At 33.8% G+C, this 15,828-nt stretch overlaps 1 protein-coding gene across 3 annotated transcripts in view; it reads right to left on the bottom strand.

Moving 5' to 3' along the window:
• dennd1a (DENN/MADD domain containing 1A) overlaps positions 1-15,505 on the bottom strand; it is a 35,482-nt gene extending 19,977 nt beyond the window's left edge. For all 3 annotated transcript variants that reach the window (XM_053339346.1, XM_053339348.1, XM_053339347.1), the window contains exons 1-5: positions 15,290-15,505; positions 10,900-10,964; positions 1,300-1,343; positions 881-930; positions 36-155 (exon numbers count right to left, since the gene is read on the bottom strand). In XM_053339346.1, the coding sequence (XP_053195321.1) occupies positions 36-155; positions 881-930; positions 1,300-1,343; positions 10,900-10,964; positions 15,290-15,306 (296 nt within the window). In that variant the 5' untranslated portion in view covers positions 15,307-15,505. The remainder of the gene's footprint in view (positions 1-35; positions 156-880; positions 931-1,299; positions 1,344-10,899; positions 10,965-15,289) is intronic.
• Between the last annotated feature and the right edge of the window lie 323 nt (positions 15,506-15,828).

Genomic DNA, 15,828 nt, shown 5'->3' with positions numbered 1-15,828 from the left:
CACACACACACACACACACACACACACACACTCACCTTAGAATGCAGTAGCAGGTGTGTGCACCTGAGGAGAGGCGACAGAAGCCAAATCGCTGTTTGCTCTCAATGTCAGTCAACACGAATGTGAAGTTCTGGCCAACCTGGTTGACCGTGAGGCTGAAAGGTGAGAGAGGGTGAGAGAGAGAGAGAGAGAGAGAGAGAGAGAGAGAGAGAGAGAGAGAGAGAGAGAGAGAGAGAGAGAGAGAGAGAGAGAGAGAGAGAGAGAGAGAGAGCACAAATCATTAATCACAGCCCTGTATGTCAGCAGCTTCTGTCCTGTGTGTGGAGGACATCCACCTTTTTCTAGCTGCTATTTTTAAGAAACTCACTGATACACAGTGTTCTCAGGGTTTTGTTTAAGTGTAGACTAGAGATTGTGCCTTTCAGTGGAATAGTCCTTTAATAAGCTTGAGATTTAAAAAACACCTAAAAACCATCTGTTCAGACATTTAGGTAGTTTGTGGTATTTCATATTTTATCTTGACACTTCTGTCTGTTCTCATGCTATATCTTATCTGGTGTCTTTGTTTTTTAATTATTTTGATTTGATACGATTGTATTTGATTTGATTTATTTTGAATGTGAAGCACTCTGTGAAAGCTGCTATATACATTAATTCTTTCTGTATTAAGAATTGCAACAAATATTCTAACAACAGAGAGAGGAAGTGATGTAGGATTTATTAAAAATACTTTTGGTTTCAACAACTTTAGAAAATCTGATTCTGTGCACTATCAGCGCCAAAGCATGCAGGTTTCATGTTTCAAAGTACTGTTTGCTTAAACCTGTTAGTATGTATGTATGTGTATGTATGTGTGTGTGGTGTGTGTGTGTGTGTGTACCTGTCCATGCTGAAGGGGAAGCAGAACTTGGGCACAGTCAGTAGAGTTTCCTGTGGAGCACAGATGAAAGAATAATAGAAAGAATGGCAGCAGTTACATGTACTGACATCAGTGTGTACTAGTAATGATGCAATGTATTCAAATGAATACAGTTAAAGGGGATGGATGAGAGAGAGACAGAGAGAGAGAGAGAGAGAGAGAGAGAGAGAGAGAGAGAGAGAGAGAGAGAGAGAGAGAGATGAGAGAGAGAGGAGATGAGAGAGAGATGAGAGAGAGAGAGAGAGAGAGAGAGAGAGAGAGAGAGAGAGAGAGAGAGAGAGAGAGAGAGAGAGAGAGAGAGAGAGAGAGAGAGAGAGAGAAAAGCATACATGGACAACACAAGCAAAGGAAAACATTTTAGAATGTGATGCATTTCAAACCTGCTCTGTGTAGTCTTCAGGGAACTGCCTCCTCACCTCCGGCCCTGTTAGGAAAGAACAGTGAACATCAATATCTCACACCAATTCACATTCATACATTCCCCACCAGTCATTAAAGACTGTGTAAAGTGAATTCAGACATTTTCTTCTAAACACATTAAATAGGTCATAAATGTATTTCTAAAAAAGGTGTAAAAAGCATTTCAACCATTTAGATTTGAATTGTGGAGCTAGGCCTCACAAACTGTGTTTCAAGATATCTGTGTTCAGGATTTAGTGGGTGGGTCTGAAAAAAATCACCGCTGCGTACCGGCCCCTGCTGCTGTAGAGGTATAAATACATTCAGCACACACTGCTACTACTACAGTCTACAGTTAGCCAGTTAGCCGCCGAGCTAGCAGCTGAGTTTGCAGCTGAGTTAGCAGCAGAAAGCTCTCAGACATTGCGTCCATGTTTCTTTTACACAGTCTATGGTTTTGGGTAGAGGTGGTGACTTTGATTGACAGGTGACACCTGGTAGGGGGGCGGGGTTTCAGCGAACTCCCACAGCGTTTGGGAGCAGAGAAAGACGGTTGAGTTTCACACAACTTTGAAGCCTAATTTCATATATTTGGAGATTTTTTTAATCATTCAAATTTGGCAGGGTGGTTAACAACACACTTTTCTGTGGTATGTCAAACTCAGAACACATATTTATTCTTACTTTACACAGACTTTAAGAAATGTTTGATTCATCTTTAACAAAGCTGTCAGAGAGCAAACACAGTCTATTCTATTTGTTTATGGAAAATGGACATTCATAAATATGAAAAATACTACCACATGTTTGAATGGTGATTTTCAATTTTTTTTATAAACACAAGTCAAATTTGTATAGATAAGGTAAGGTAAGGTAAGGTAAGGTACACTTTATTGATCTCAAGGGGGGAATTCAAAATTGACACAACAGTAGCCTTGTAATGGTGAAGTGATGATAAAAAATAAAATAAAATATATACAATAAACAATCTCTAAAATAATGTGTAATTGTATACATCTACAATATACATAAATTCCTTATATTCCTGGGAGTAAACAGTAAGGACAGCCTCAGTCTTATTAGTGGGAGCTGTGCTGTTGTACAGTCTGATGGCTGATGCTATGAAAGAATACAAAGTAACAGAGCCTGTAATATTTAACAGTTTAAGAATACACTTAAAAATGACATCATTGCTCTGAAACAGTAAAATTCACTGGGAGTTTAATATTTATACATCCAACTTGAATTAGGAAAAAGGATTAAATATACACAAAATGCAGCATATATATCTTCACATATTGGACGGTACAAACACTGATACCAATATATCTGTCATAGGCCAATATCAGCCAATAATATCGATTGAGCGACATATGGGTCAACCTCTAGTTCTAACCAGTGTGATGTGTGTAGAGGTGTGTGCGTTATGCTGTAGCAGTCTGGAGTCATCAGCTGATTTAATGAAGGTGAATGTCAGTGAATGACTAAGATGCAGAGGTATCAACATATCAGTGCTGCTGCCTTCAGGTGCTGCAGGGAAACACAAGCTTCTCATACAGCATGAAGCACATTCATTGATAGATCAGTTCATGCTTTAACCACATTAAACATTGATTTGTTGGCCCATTTTAGGTGAAAGTTTTAATCAAAGTAGATTATTTATATTTCAAGCATGAATCCATTATTGCAGCTCATTTACAACAAATATTTATTTTCATCTTGTTGTTCAAATCACAGCAGCAGCAGCAGCAGCAGCAGCAGCGGCAGCAGCAGCAGCAGCAGCAGCAGCAGCAGCAGCAGCAGCAGCAGCAGCGGCGGCAGCGGCGGCAGCGGCAGCAGCAGCAGCAGCAGCAGCAGCAGCAGCAGCAGCAGATGTAGTTCTGTGACATCTGTTTTCATAGCTCAGACTATATTTCAGCTAAAGTACAACAACTGGCTTTGTGCTGCTTCATATAAATAAGCCTGTCTCCTGTCCTCCCTCCTGCTCTGTGGCACCCAAATACCACACAGACAGGCAAATGTACACAGTCTGAAACCCCTAATAAAACATGCAAGAATGAAGGCTTCATTACAGCAGCTGATTAGCAGTTGAAGTGATTTTAAAAGCAGGCAGAGCACAGCAGGACTTTAGACTGAAGTTTGTTTCTGCTTTCTTAGTTCCTCTGAAGGGAATCCTTGATGCTACACAATACAACTAGGGCCTTTTGGGGCCAATGCAGATACCAATATTATGGAGTTCAAAAAGTTCCAATATCAATACATTGGCCAATAATATTCACTTTCACTTCACTGGGAATTGAATTATCATAAATGACTATGATAGAAAAATACATAGAACAAAACCACTAGAATGAAGTAAAAGGATACAATATACATAAACTGCCTTTTAACTTATAACTATATATAACTATATACTGATACTGATATATCTGTGATAGGCCAATATCAGTATGGTTCTAAATACACCAAAATGTTTTAACCCTCACATACTGTTCATATTCTGAGCCGGCAGTATTTCCTCACATTATTAGTCTGTACTATATATTAAACTTCTGAACCATAAATCATTCATAAAGAGCTCAACAGTCACAGATTAACATGATTTATCCTAAATGAAGCTTTCAGAGAGCAGATAGAGTTTATTCTTTAGTTTTTATGATCAAAAAAACTATATAAAAGACACTATAATATATATTATGTTCCAATCTGTTACATAAACCATGAGAACTAACGTAATGTAAATTAGAATTAAATGTAAAACATTTACATTCTGGATGAATATAGGTCAAATATATTCCTTTTTTGTATATTCTGGGTCACATTAGAGGAATATATCAAATTTGCAGGCTAAAGAAAAAAGTATTCTTACTGCTCTTGGATGTAAGAATGGGTCAAATCTGACCCTGAACAGTATGTAAGGGTTAACAAAAGTGCACTTCAAAGTTTATGTCAACAGTTCGTGTTTGTCTCTCTCTTCCTGGTGATAGAGAAAGTCAGCTCCACAAAGAAAATGACCCCACAAACCTCTGCAGCCAGGCTTCAAACCCTGCAGCTCAACTATCACATAGGTTTGCTGTAGTATCCACATACTTCTTTATGCTTTCAATTAAAGTTGGATGAATACCAGCTGATTATTATGGAGTTTTTTAATGCTCATGTTGGTTAATTCTATGGTGCAGATGCAGTGAATGAGTGTGTGTTCCCTCTAGTGAGTCTCTACTCCGACTGACTGTCATGTGACAACAATGGAAAATGTTTCACAACGTCTTCGAAATGCAACAAATGTTACTAAAGTCATTCACAGTGAGATGATCCTCCACACGTCAAACTCATTGATTTCAATGATGATATATCAATTCTATACTTCTATATAAACCAAAGTGGGTTGAAGTGAGTGTGTGAAGCAGAGTCAAACATGGCTGAAAGGTTCCAGCTTTAAAACAGCAGCAGGCTGAGGAAGACTTGTGTGTCAGAGCAATGGATACGATGACAGGAAATGATGCGAGCACCGACTCCAACAGGAAGAAATTCTTAGAAATACACCCAGCAGCCTCTCCTCAGTACCCAGGAAATACAGCACGCCATGCAGCCTACATTCATCTACAATGCAGCGGTGCCTGCTTGTGACCCTTCCTCTCAGTTTGTGTCACAGTCTAAAGAGCTGGGAGCTGTTTCCTTTCAGTAATGGACAGGAGAGTTTCAACTATCTAGTAGTTTACTAATAATGTGAACAAGAACAATGTCTTTTCTTCTTCTCCATGAATCATGTTATGAGCCGTCAGATTTACTGGAGGGGTCCTGAACCCCCCCCCCCCCCCCCCCCCCCCACACACACACACACACACACACACACACACACACACTGGGAAGCATGACTCTATCCCACACCTGAAGGAATGTACACAGGAAGTGACTCGCTAGTGTTTAACCCTCATGACTGAATCAGTTGAGTGCAGTAGATCCAGGCCATGTACAGCTCAAAGACTGGACTCTGACATATGTATGAACATATATGTAAATATGGAAGTAATATATAAACATATGCATAACTGTGTTTTACATACTGTATTTCTTATTTAACACACAGCAGCAGAAAAATGTTTGAGTATCCCATCATAAAAGTGTCTATACTAAATTTTGAACCACAGATCTATTCTATTACATGAAAATATAACATACCTATATATATATATATATATATATATATATATATATATTTTTTTTTTAATATAACCCTTACAGTACATATTTGATCCATTTTTACAGCTACATTTCTTTTAGCTAGACTTTTCCTAATGTGATCCACAGTATCCAAAATATAAAAATATCATCAATCATTTTTTCATGATTTTTTGTGCAGCTGACATGTTTTTATATATGTACATGTACAAGTTTGACCTGTGTTTATTAAACATGTTCTTACTATTCTTCATATTCTATAAAATGTTCTCATGGATCATAAAATAGTGATTGTGAAAGTCTTTTTTCCATAAGATGAATCAAACATTTCTTAATGACTGATGGGGAATTTATGAATGTGAATTGATGTAGAGAATTATGAGTCAGAATATGAACAGTATGTAAAGGGTTAAATGTATTTTATGTAAAGTGAAAATGAGCAGAACTTTATGGAAGTGTGGGGTTTATTGTATAACCATTAGAGCCATCAGTCTTCACTGCTACATCATAAAAAGAAATCCTTATTAAAACTATGAACTATTCATTTCACTAAAACACATGTCAATAGATACAGAGATCATTTGACCCAGAACAGCCTCAATGGACAAACATTTGTAGCATCTATACAGAAGTATAATATTTAAAATATTTTTTGTGCATTTTGGGCCACTTTAGGAAAAGTCATAACTTTTCAGAATAAAAGACATTTGGAGTGTTTTTACAGTTGTTAATGTCAAGACAGGTTAAATTTGACCTGAACAGCATGTAAAGGGTTAAGGCTAATTTATTCAGCACAATTACACTGACGTATTATCTACTTAAAAATAGATATGATAGAAGTGTGAGCACACATCTAACACACACAGAGTAGCATCAGCATTCATTCAGAGTTTGTATCCGTTTGATGAAGGTAAGTCTCATATCTTCTATCTTTAGCTGCTGAATGCTCCACTGTGTCTATGTGTTAGTGTACGGAGGCTTCATGGTGACTTCATGAGTAACAACGGTAAAAACAGAGAGCAGAGAGAAGATGATACTGTCTGTAAAGCTGAGCTGAACTGCAATGTGGTTACTTTTCATGTGACTGTTTTCATATTACAGTCATTTGATCTGTTGTTTATATGAAAATATTGAGCTGAACCCTGAGGGATGTTCAGACTCAGCTTGCTAAAATACAGCATGTAAAACTAACTCATCAACAATGACTGTTTATAATCTCTATTTTTTTATTTATGTTTTTATATGTTTGTACTTCACATATAACAAACAGAGGTAGTATCATCTCTTCTGCCTTCCATACATTTAGAAGATTTATGAATTTTGTACAATTAAGCAGAGATTCAATTTGCACATAAGAGCAATAATAAGTATGACTACTATGTCCAGGAGAGGTTAGAAGAAGAAATTAGATTTTTTTTTCTTCTTCAATGATTCAACATACATATCTATATAAAACTGAAGGGACAGGGAGACGAGAGCATTACATGATCATTCACATGGTTAACTTATGTTTTACACATTAAAAACAACACAGAAATAGAATTTGTCCCAGTTGATCCTTATACTGACTCTTAATTAGAATCAGGGTTCAAAATGAACTTCCAACAGTTAAACATCTGCTAAATGTTCAGATTTGATCAACCACTCCATAGTTAAAAAGATTACCACTGAATAAAGTGGTATGAATGGCAGCAGATGTAACCAGTGATAGTCTTGCAGTCGACCGCTACCAGACTGCTCCTCTTCCACTAAACAAGATATTTCTTTTAAGTCCGTGTGGTTCTTTGTTCCAAACAGACTCAGTCGTTTGCACAATCGTTTCAAATTGTTTTTGATGTTGATGCTGATGTGCCAAAAGATGAAGTATTTCCTTATTTGTGAAACCGATACCAAAGTATAAGATGCTCAACATTCCTCATTTTAACGCAGGAGGAAGTGTTCTCATAAAATTACTACTTTATTCTGGTAATATTATAACTTTATTCTGGTAATATTATAACTTTATTCACGTAATATTATGACTTTATTCTGGTAATATTATGACTTTATTCTGGTAATATTATAACTTTATTCTGGTAATATTATAACTTTATTCTGGTAATATTATAACTTTATTCTGGTAATATTATAACTTTATTCACGTAATATTATAACTTTATTCTGGTAATATTATAACTTTATTCTGGTAATATTATAACTTTATTCTGGTAATATTATAACTTTATTCACGTAATATTATAACTTTATTCTGGTAATATTATAACTTTATTCTGGTAATATCATAACTTTATTCTGGTAATATTATAACTTTATTCTGGTAATATTATGACTTTATTCTGGTAATATTATAACTTTATTCTGGTAATATTACAACTTTATTCTGGTAATATTATAACTTTATTCACGTAATATTATAACTTTATTCTGGTAATATTACAACTTTATTCTGGTAATATTACTACTTTATTCTGGTAATATTATAACTTTATTCTGGTAATATTATAACTTTATTCTGGTAATATTATAACTTTATTCACGTAATATTATAACTTTATTCACGTAATATTATAACTTTATTCTGGTAATATCATAACTTTATTCTGGTAATATTATAACTTTATTCTGGTAATATTATAACTTTATTCTGGTAATATCATAACTTTATTCTGGTAATATTATAACTTTATTCTGGTAATATTATAACTTTATTCTGGTAATATTACAACTTTATTCTGGTAATATTACAACTTTATTCTGGTAATATTATAACTTTATTCTGGTAATATTATAACTTTATTCACGTAATATTATAACTTTATTCTGGTAATATTATAACTTTATTCTGGTAATATTATGACTTTATTCTGGTAATATTATGACTTTATTCTGGTAATATTATAACTTTATTCTGGTAATATTATGACTTTATTCACGTAATATTATGACTTTATTCTGGTAATATTATGACTTTATTCTGGTAATATTATAACTTTATTCTGGTAATATTATGACTTTATTCTGGTAATATTATAACTTTATTCTGGTAATATTATGACTTTATTCTGGTAATATTATAACTTTATTCTGGTAATATTATAACTTTATTCTGGTAATATTATAACTTTATTCTGGTAATATTATGACTTTATTCTGGTAATATTATAACTTTATTCTGGTAATATTATAACTTTATTCTGGTAATATTATGACTTTATTCTGGTAATATTACTACTTTATTCTGGTAATATTATAACTTTATTCTGGTAATATTATGACTTTATTCTGGTAATATTATAACTTTATTCTGGTAATATTACAACTTTATTCTGGTAATATTATAACTTTATTCTGGTAATATTACAACTTTATTCTGGTAATATTATAACTTTATTCTGGTAATATTATAACTTTATTCTGGTAATATTATAACTTTATTCTGGTAATATTATAACTTTATTCACGTAATATTATAACTTTATTCTGGTAATATTATAACTTTATTCTGGTAATATTATAACTTTATTCTGGTAATATTATGACTTTATTCTGGTAATATTATGACTTTATTCACGTAATATTATAACTTTATTCTGGTAATATTATAACTTTATTCTGGTAATATTACAACTTTATTCACGTAATATTATAACTTTATTCTGGTAATATTATAACTTTATTCTGGTAATATTATGACTTTATTCTGGTAATATTATAACTTTATTCTGGTAATATTATAACTTTATTCACGTAATATTATAACTTTATTCTGGTAATATTATAACTTTATTCACGTAATATTATGACTTTATTCACGTAATATTATGACTTTATTCTGGTAATATTATAACTTTATTCTGGTAATATTATAACTTTATGCACGTAATATTATGACTTTATTCTGGTAATATTATGACTTTATTCTGGTAATATTATAACTTTATTCACGTAATATTATAACTTTATTCACGTAATATTATGACTTTATGCTGGTAATATTACAACTTTATTCACGTAATATTATAACTTTATTCTGGTAATATTGTAACTTTATTCTGGTAATATTGTAACTTTATTCTGGTAATATTATAACTTTATTCTGGTAATATTACTACTTTATTCTGGTAATATTATAACTTTATTCTGGTAATATTATAACTTTATTCACGTAATATTATAACTTTATTCTGGTAATATTACAACTTTATTCTGGTAATATTATAACTTTATTCTGGTAATATTACAACTTTATTCTGGTAATATTATGACTTTATGCTGGTAATATTATAACTTTATTCACGTAATATTATAACTTTATTCTGGTAATATTATAACTTTATTCACGTAATATTATGACTTTATTCTGGTAATATTATGACTTTATTCTGGTAATATTATAACTTTATTCTGGTAATATTATAACTTTATTCTGGTAATATTATGACTTTATGCTGGTAATATTATAACTTTATTCACGTAATATTATAACTTTATTCACGTAATATTATGACTTTATTCTGGTAATATTATAACTTTATTCTGGTAATATTATAACTTTATTCTGGTAATATTATAACTTTATTCACGTAATATTATAACTTTATTCTGGTAATATTATAACTTTATTCTGGTAATATTATGACTTTATTCTGGTAATATTATGACTTTATTCTGGTAATATTATAACTTTATTCTGGTAATATTATGACTTTATTCTGGTAATATTACGAGTTTATTCACGTAACATTATGACTTTATTCACGTAATATTATGACTTTACGTCATTTTATAAAATAAAATTTACTGTTAAATAATAAAATATCATACCTTCATTACATTTGAGGGATCATTGCAAAAAAATGATTTTTATATTCTGCCAATGTATCGATATCAGAATATTTTTACTCCCTAATATTGGTATCAGCTTCACCCCAAAGAATCTAGTATGGGTGAGGCTCTAGCGACGTGTCATTTTATTCATCTGACTCTCTCCTGAATGGATTACACACTACTTTCAATACATCGCTTTTTGTGATGATAAACAAAATAAGATAGAAATGCTTCTGAGATTTTAATTTGTAGGATCTCCCAGGATGCATTTGACCAAGGTTAACACTTTTAGCAGCACTTTTATGTTCTGATAATGAAGAATATCCTGAAATACTAAATTCCAAAGCTTATCTATGTCCTTCCAGTTCTCTTCAAGTGTTTATAAAGAGAGCAGCCTTCATTTGAGACTCTGACACACACACACACACACACACACACACACACACACACACACACACACACACACACACACACACACACACACACACACACACACACACACACACACACACACACACCAGTGCATTGCTGACAATCAGTGTGAAATCAAATAATGAAGTGAATCAGAGACTTACCAGAGCTTTGTGTGCCTGGATGGTCCACCTCCATATAGACCTCAAAAGTGGACTCAGGGCTCTCTCTGGAACAGAAGAAAACAGCTTGAGAGAGTGTCAGTCATCATGTGTCTAAGCCTGGACTGGAGTTTATTTCAGTCTCATTAACAGACAGAAGAAACTGTTCTCATGTTCTACTGCCACCGTTTTACATTAATATATGAATGAACATATTCATTATGGTAATGATTTACTCAACTAACATACTGTTTAAACATTGAAATATGGATCTTTCAGCCACATCTCCATCAGAGGTGGGTTATGATCCAAACCCCTATAGGACTACCTGGTATTAGGCCTAACTGAAGAAGTTCCATACATTTTGGTTGTCATGACAACAGATGCTGCTACAGTGAAGTAACCAGAAATGTAATAAACCACACACACTGATTTTAGGTTTGAATGATTTTTCATTTTCTCCTCTGACTGATATATTATTATATATGACATCATTAGATTATTAATAGTGAAGCATCAGTGTTAGAGCAGCATGTTACTGTTGTAGCTGCTGAAGGTGGAGCTAGTTTATACTACTTTATACAGTTAGCTAGTTTACACTACTTTATATACAGTTAGCTAGTTTATACTACTTTATATACAGTTAGCTAGTTTACACTACTTTATATACAGTTAGCTAGTTTACACTACTTTATATACAGTTAGCTAGTTTATATTACTTTATATACAGTTAGCTAGTTTATACTACTTTATATACAGTTAGCTAGTTTATACTACTTTATATACAGTTAGCTAGTTTACACTACTTTATATACAGTTAGCTAGTTTACATTACTTTATATACAGTTAGCTAGTTTATATTACTTTATATACAGTTAGCTAGTTTATATTACTTTACATACAGTTAGCTAGTTTACACTACTTTATATACAGTTAGCTAGTTTATACTACTTTATATACAGTTAGCTAGTTTACACTACTTTATATATAGTTAGCTAGTTTATACTACTTTATATACAGTTAGCTAGTTTATACTCCTTTATATACAGTTAGCTAGTTTATACTACTTTATATACAGTTAGCTAGTTTACACTACTTTATATACAGTTAGCTAGTTTACACTACTTTATATATAGTTAGCTAGTTTATACTACTTTATATACAGTTAGCTAGTTTAGTCCAGTGGTTCCCAACTTAGGGGTGGGACCCCTCCAAAGGGTCAGCAGATAAATGTGAGGGCTGGTGAAATGATTAATGGGAGAGGAAAGAAGAAAAACTTTGTTCTGATACACAAATGTGTTTTCAGTTCTCATAGAAGCTAAAAAGACTAGATCAGAATCTAGTATGTGGCTGGACTGGTGTGTAAAACTGTGATCAGTTTGTTACATGGATAGTCAGAGGCAGCGTATAATTCCTAGATATAAAATGTTCATCTGTTATAAAATCCAAACACACAGCAGAGCACTGCCAGCTGGAGAGTGGATCACATTGGCAGTAGAGGAGAAGAAGACAGAGCTGCTGGTATGTGTCTGTTTAAACAGGAGTTTAACAGCAGAGCTGAGAGCTTGGAGCAGGACACACACACACACACACACACACTCGCACTGTCTCTGTTCTCTGTTTCCATCACTTATGCATTCAGGTCATTTAGCAACAAGACTGTAAAGGTTTGCAGTCTGTCATGTTGTCATGTATTTCCAGAGTTAAATACAGACTCATTCACTTGTGTGAATGCACCACATGAAATCTAGACGTGAGGGTGTGTGTGTTGTAATTTCTAACTCACATAAAGTCTCCAGGTAATATTGACTTGTGTGAAAAGCAATATGAGTGGGAGCACTGTTAACACCCCTGATGATGTACTAGAAAATGTTTTGCACCCATTCATTTTGAAAGAACAACAGCCAATCCAGAGACTCCAACCCTCGCCAATCAATGAAAGTGTAATTTCATCACTCAGTCAGTCAGTTACTGTGTTGAATGTGTAAGGCTGGTCCACTAGACTAAAAGGTTGGAAACCACTGCTTTAATATTATAATATGTGTTCAACTTATCACATTTTCATATTTTATAAATCTAGTGGAATAAAAACTATCATATTTCCTTCTGAATTGTAGCACAAAAACTAGAGCCCAGCAAATATATTGGTCCGCTGATATTACTGGCTGATATTGACCTATCACAGATATATTGGTATTGGCTTATATGTTGTCCAATATGTGCTCATATTTATTAATAGTTATACAGGCAGGTTTTAAGTATTTGATTCTTTATCTTAATTCAAGTTTAATAGATACAGTTTTTTTTTTTGTTATTTAGTTCTAATTATTTTAGATATTTATAATGATTAAATTCCCATTGAAATGTACTGTTTCAATGCACTGATTTAACATTAAATAAATTATTGTCAAATGGTAAAATATCATACTTTCATTAACATATCTCTATAATGTTTTTAATGGATCATTGCAAAACATGTATGTTTATGTAGGCCTATATATATATATATATGTATTATATATAAAAGTGTAGGGTGATATACCAATATCAGAATTGTTTTACTCCTTAAAACAGTATCGGCCCTAATGGGTCAGGCCCTAATAAAAGCATTAAATGGACATACACAAGTAAAGTACAAGTGTCATAAAACTGTACTTGAGTAAATGTATTTAGTTTGTTTCCACAACTCTGTCTCCATTCAGGACATTTATATCAAGTCTGTCAAAGAACATTTACCACTACATGTTCTGTAGATACGTTTTCAAGCTCAGTCAAACAGCTGCTAAGTCAGCTTTACTGTAGTTACATTACAAATGACATCATCAAGTGGATACACAGAAATATGCAGAGTTGACACAAATGAGCCCTTCAGTATGAAAAGGAGAAATAAGATATAATGGAGGAAATGGATGCATTGAGTAACAATCCTAACTCATGCACTATTTTCTACCTTTTGTCTTTCTCTAGTAAATACTTAGAATTAGTGACCATTCCAGTCATTTGTGCTTGCAATACTGCACAGTACATGATTGGCCTGCCGCTGTCCTTTCAGCACCACAGCTCAGTGTGCTGCAGACACTCTGAGCACAGTGGGTGGAGCTCAACAACACTGATGTGAGCCAACCTGTCCTTTAATGGAACTTCAACAAGTTCAGACTCTGCTGCTTCTGCTTGATTTTACATTATAGCACACTGAACATGTCTGGAAAACTGAGACTTTTCATACTTTTCTACAGTTTTATACACCAAACATTTCATCAAGAAGTTTAGCTGATGATAAAATAATCATTTGTCGCAGCCCAAGATTTGTTAATTAGTTTAAATTAAATTGGCAAAAAATGTGATAATCAATCAATTGAAGTAATTTTTAGAGCAGAAGTGCCAGAAATTATCTTGTCAAATATCAATATTATGCTACTTAAATATTATCTGGCTTTTCTGGGATGCTGCAATTAACATTTTATATAGTAAAATATTAATGATTAATCTTGAAAATAACCAAAAGATGAACTGATAATGAAAATGATCAATAGATGCATTCCACTCATTGTTATAAGGTCTGTATGAATGAGAAATCACACAAATAAAAGTATGTTAGCTGTAAATAGCTGTGAATGCAGTTGGAATTAGACAATGATGTCATTATAAATACATTTACATATAACATGAATATGCTGAGAATGTGTAAACTGTATTATTTTGTTCATTTTTAAGTGTACCGACTAAAGAAATCCCTTCTATTCAAGTTAGGCTAGATCCACATAGGATGTTATTACACCTCACAATAAATACATCTCATATTCCTCAGATACAGATGACACAATGGAACTGATCACCAACAAAATACCAAACCTGTCATTGTCAGTGTGAAGAATAGGATTCTAACCACCTGATCCTTTCTTTCTGAGTGCATGAGTGTAATGTTACAGATGTGAAAGGGCTCATTCCTCAGAAAAACACCTGATCCCAGTATTTACGCAGCAGTGACGTTAGGATGTGTCTATCTATGTTATGCTTTGTACTTCAGTCCTGAACGCTGGCATCCGGTTGTGGAAGAAAATGTGAGTCAGTTCTTGATGTTTACACTGGCTGCACTCACACAAGCTTGACCCTAACTCACTGTTTGTCTTCTCTCTCTCTGCTTGAGCCGGGAAGCTTCTCCCTGACGTATTTTCTCAGCTTGTGAATGAAGAGTAGACCTGACCGTAAAACTACACCTTTTAAACGCTTTGTTTTTCTAGCTCCGTTAGAGTAGCGCCTCTGTTTTTAGCCTGTGTCGCAACAAGTCAGGGCCTCGTACTGGACTGTATCTCTCCCAATGACTCACAGGAACACAGCTAACAGAAGCGGGCTGTTGACAGTCGTTGTTAAAGCAGTAGATAAACATTCTTACTTGATTCTGGACCCCATCTTTATTCCTCAGCCTGCCGCCGCTGTCAGCAGATAACAGTGCGCAGACGCGTCTGTCCGGAGGTGTTTTTTTCTGATGCTAACCTGTCACACATACAGCGGTGTACACATAGCCGTACAACGCCATGGTCCGACTACACCACGGCGTCGACACACGTAGGTCACGCTCCGCTTCGCGCTGAATTCTGGGAGTTGTAGTTGGACTCCAGAAGGCACGCTAGTCAAAACCTGCTGCTACAAACTACAGCTTCCATAATTCGTGTTGTATATAACGTATGGGTCCCGTGATGATATATAGCTGCTGATATGGTCGATATTATTACTCAAATTTACCTTTGGACACAGCTAACAGACTACAATATATGTAGGCTATATGCAACGCTTAATGGTTCAAATATTGACTTAGCTACTTCAGGGTAAAGTCGTAGCCTAATAATAAAGACAACTTTCTTTACTGACAAAAGGAAAACATATTTAGTCACTAATGACACCAGCATTGTATTATTTATTGCTGTTGGTATC

The sequence above is a fragment of the Scomber japonicus genome, chromosome 19 (genome assembly GCF_027409825.1).
Source record: "Scomber japonicus isolate fScoJap1 chromosome 19, fScoJap1.pri, whole genome shotgun sequence".
Taxonomy (NCBI): domain Eukaryota; kingdom Metazoa; phylum Chordata; class Actinopteri; order Scombriformes; family Scombridae; genus Scomber; species Scomber japonicus.
Note: the sequence above shows the minus strand (reverse complement) of the source record. Positions and strands in the feature narration are given on the sequence as shown.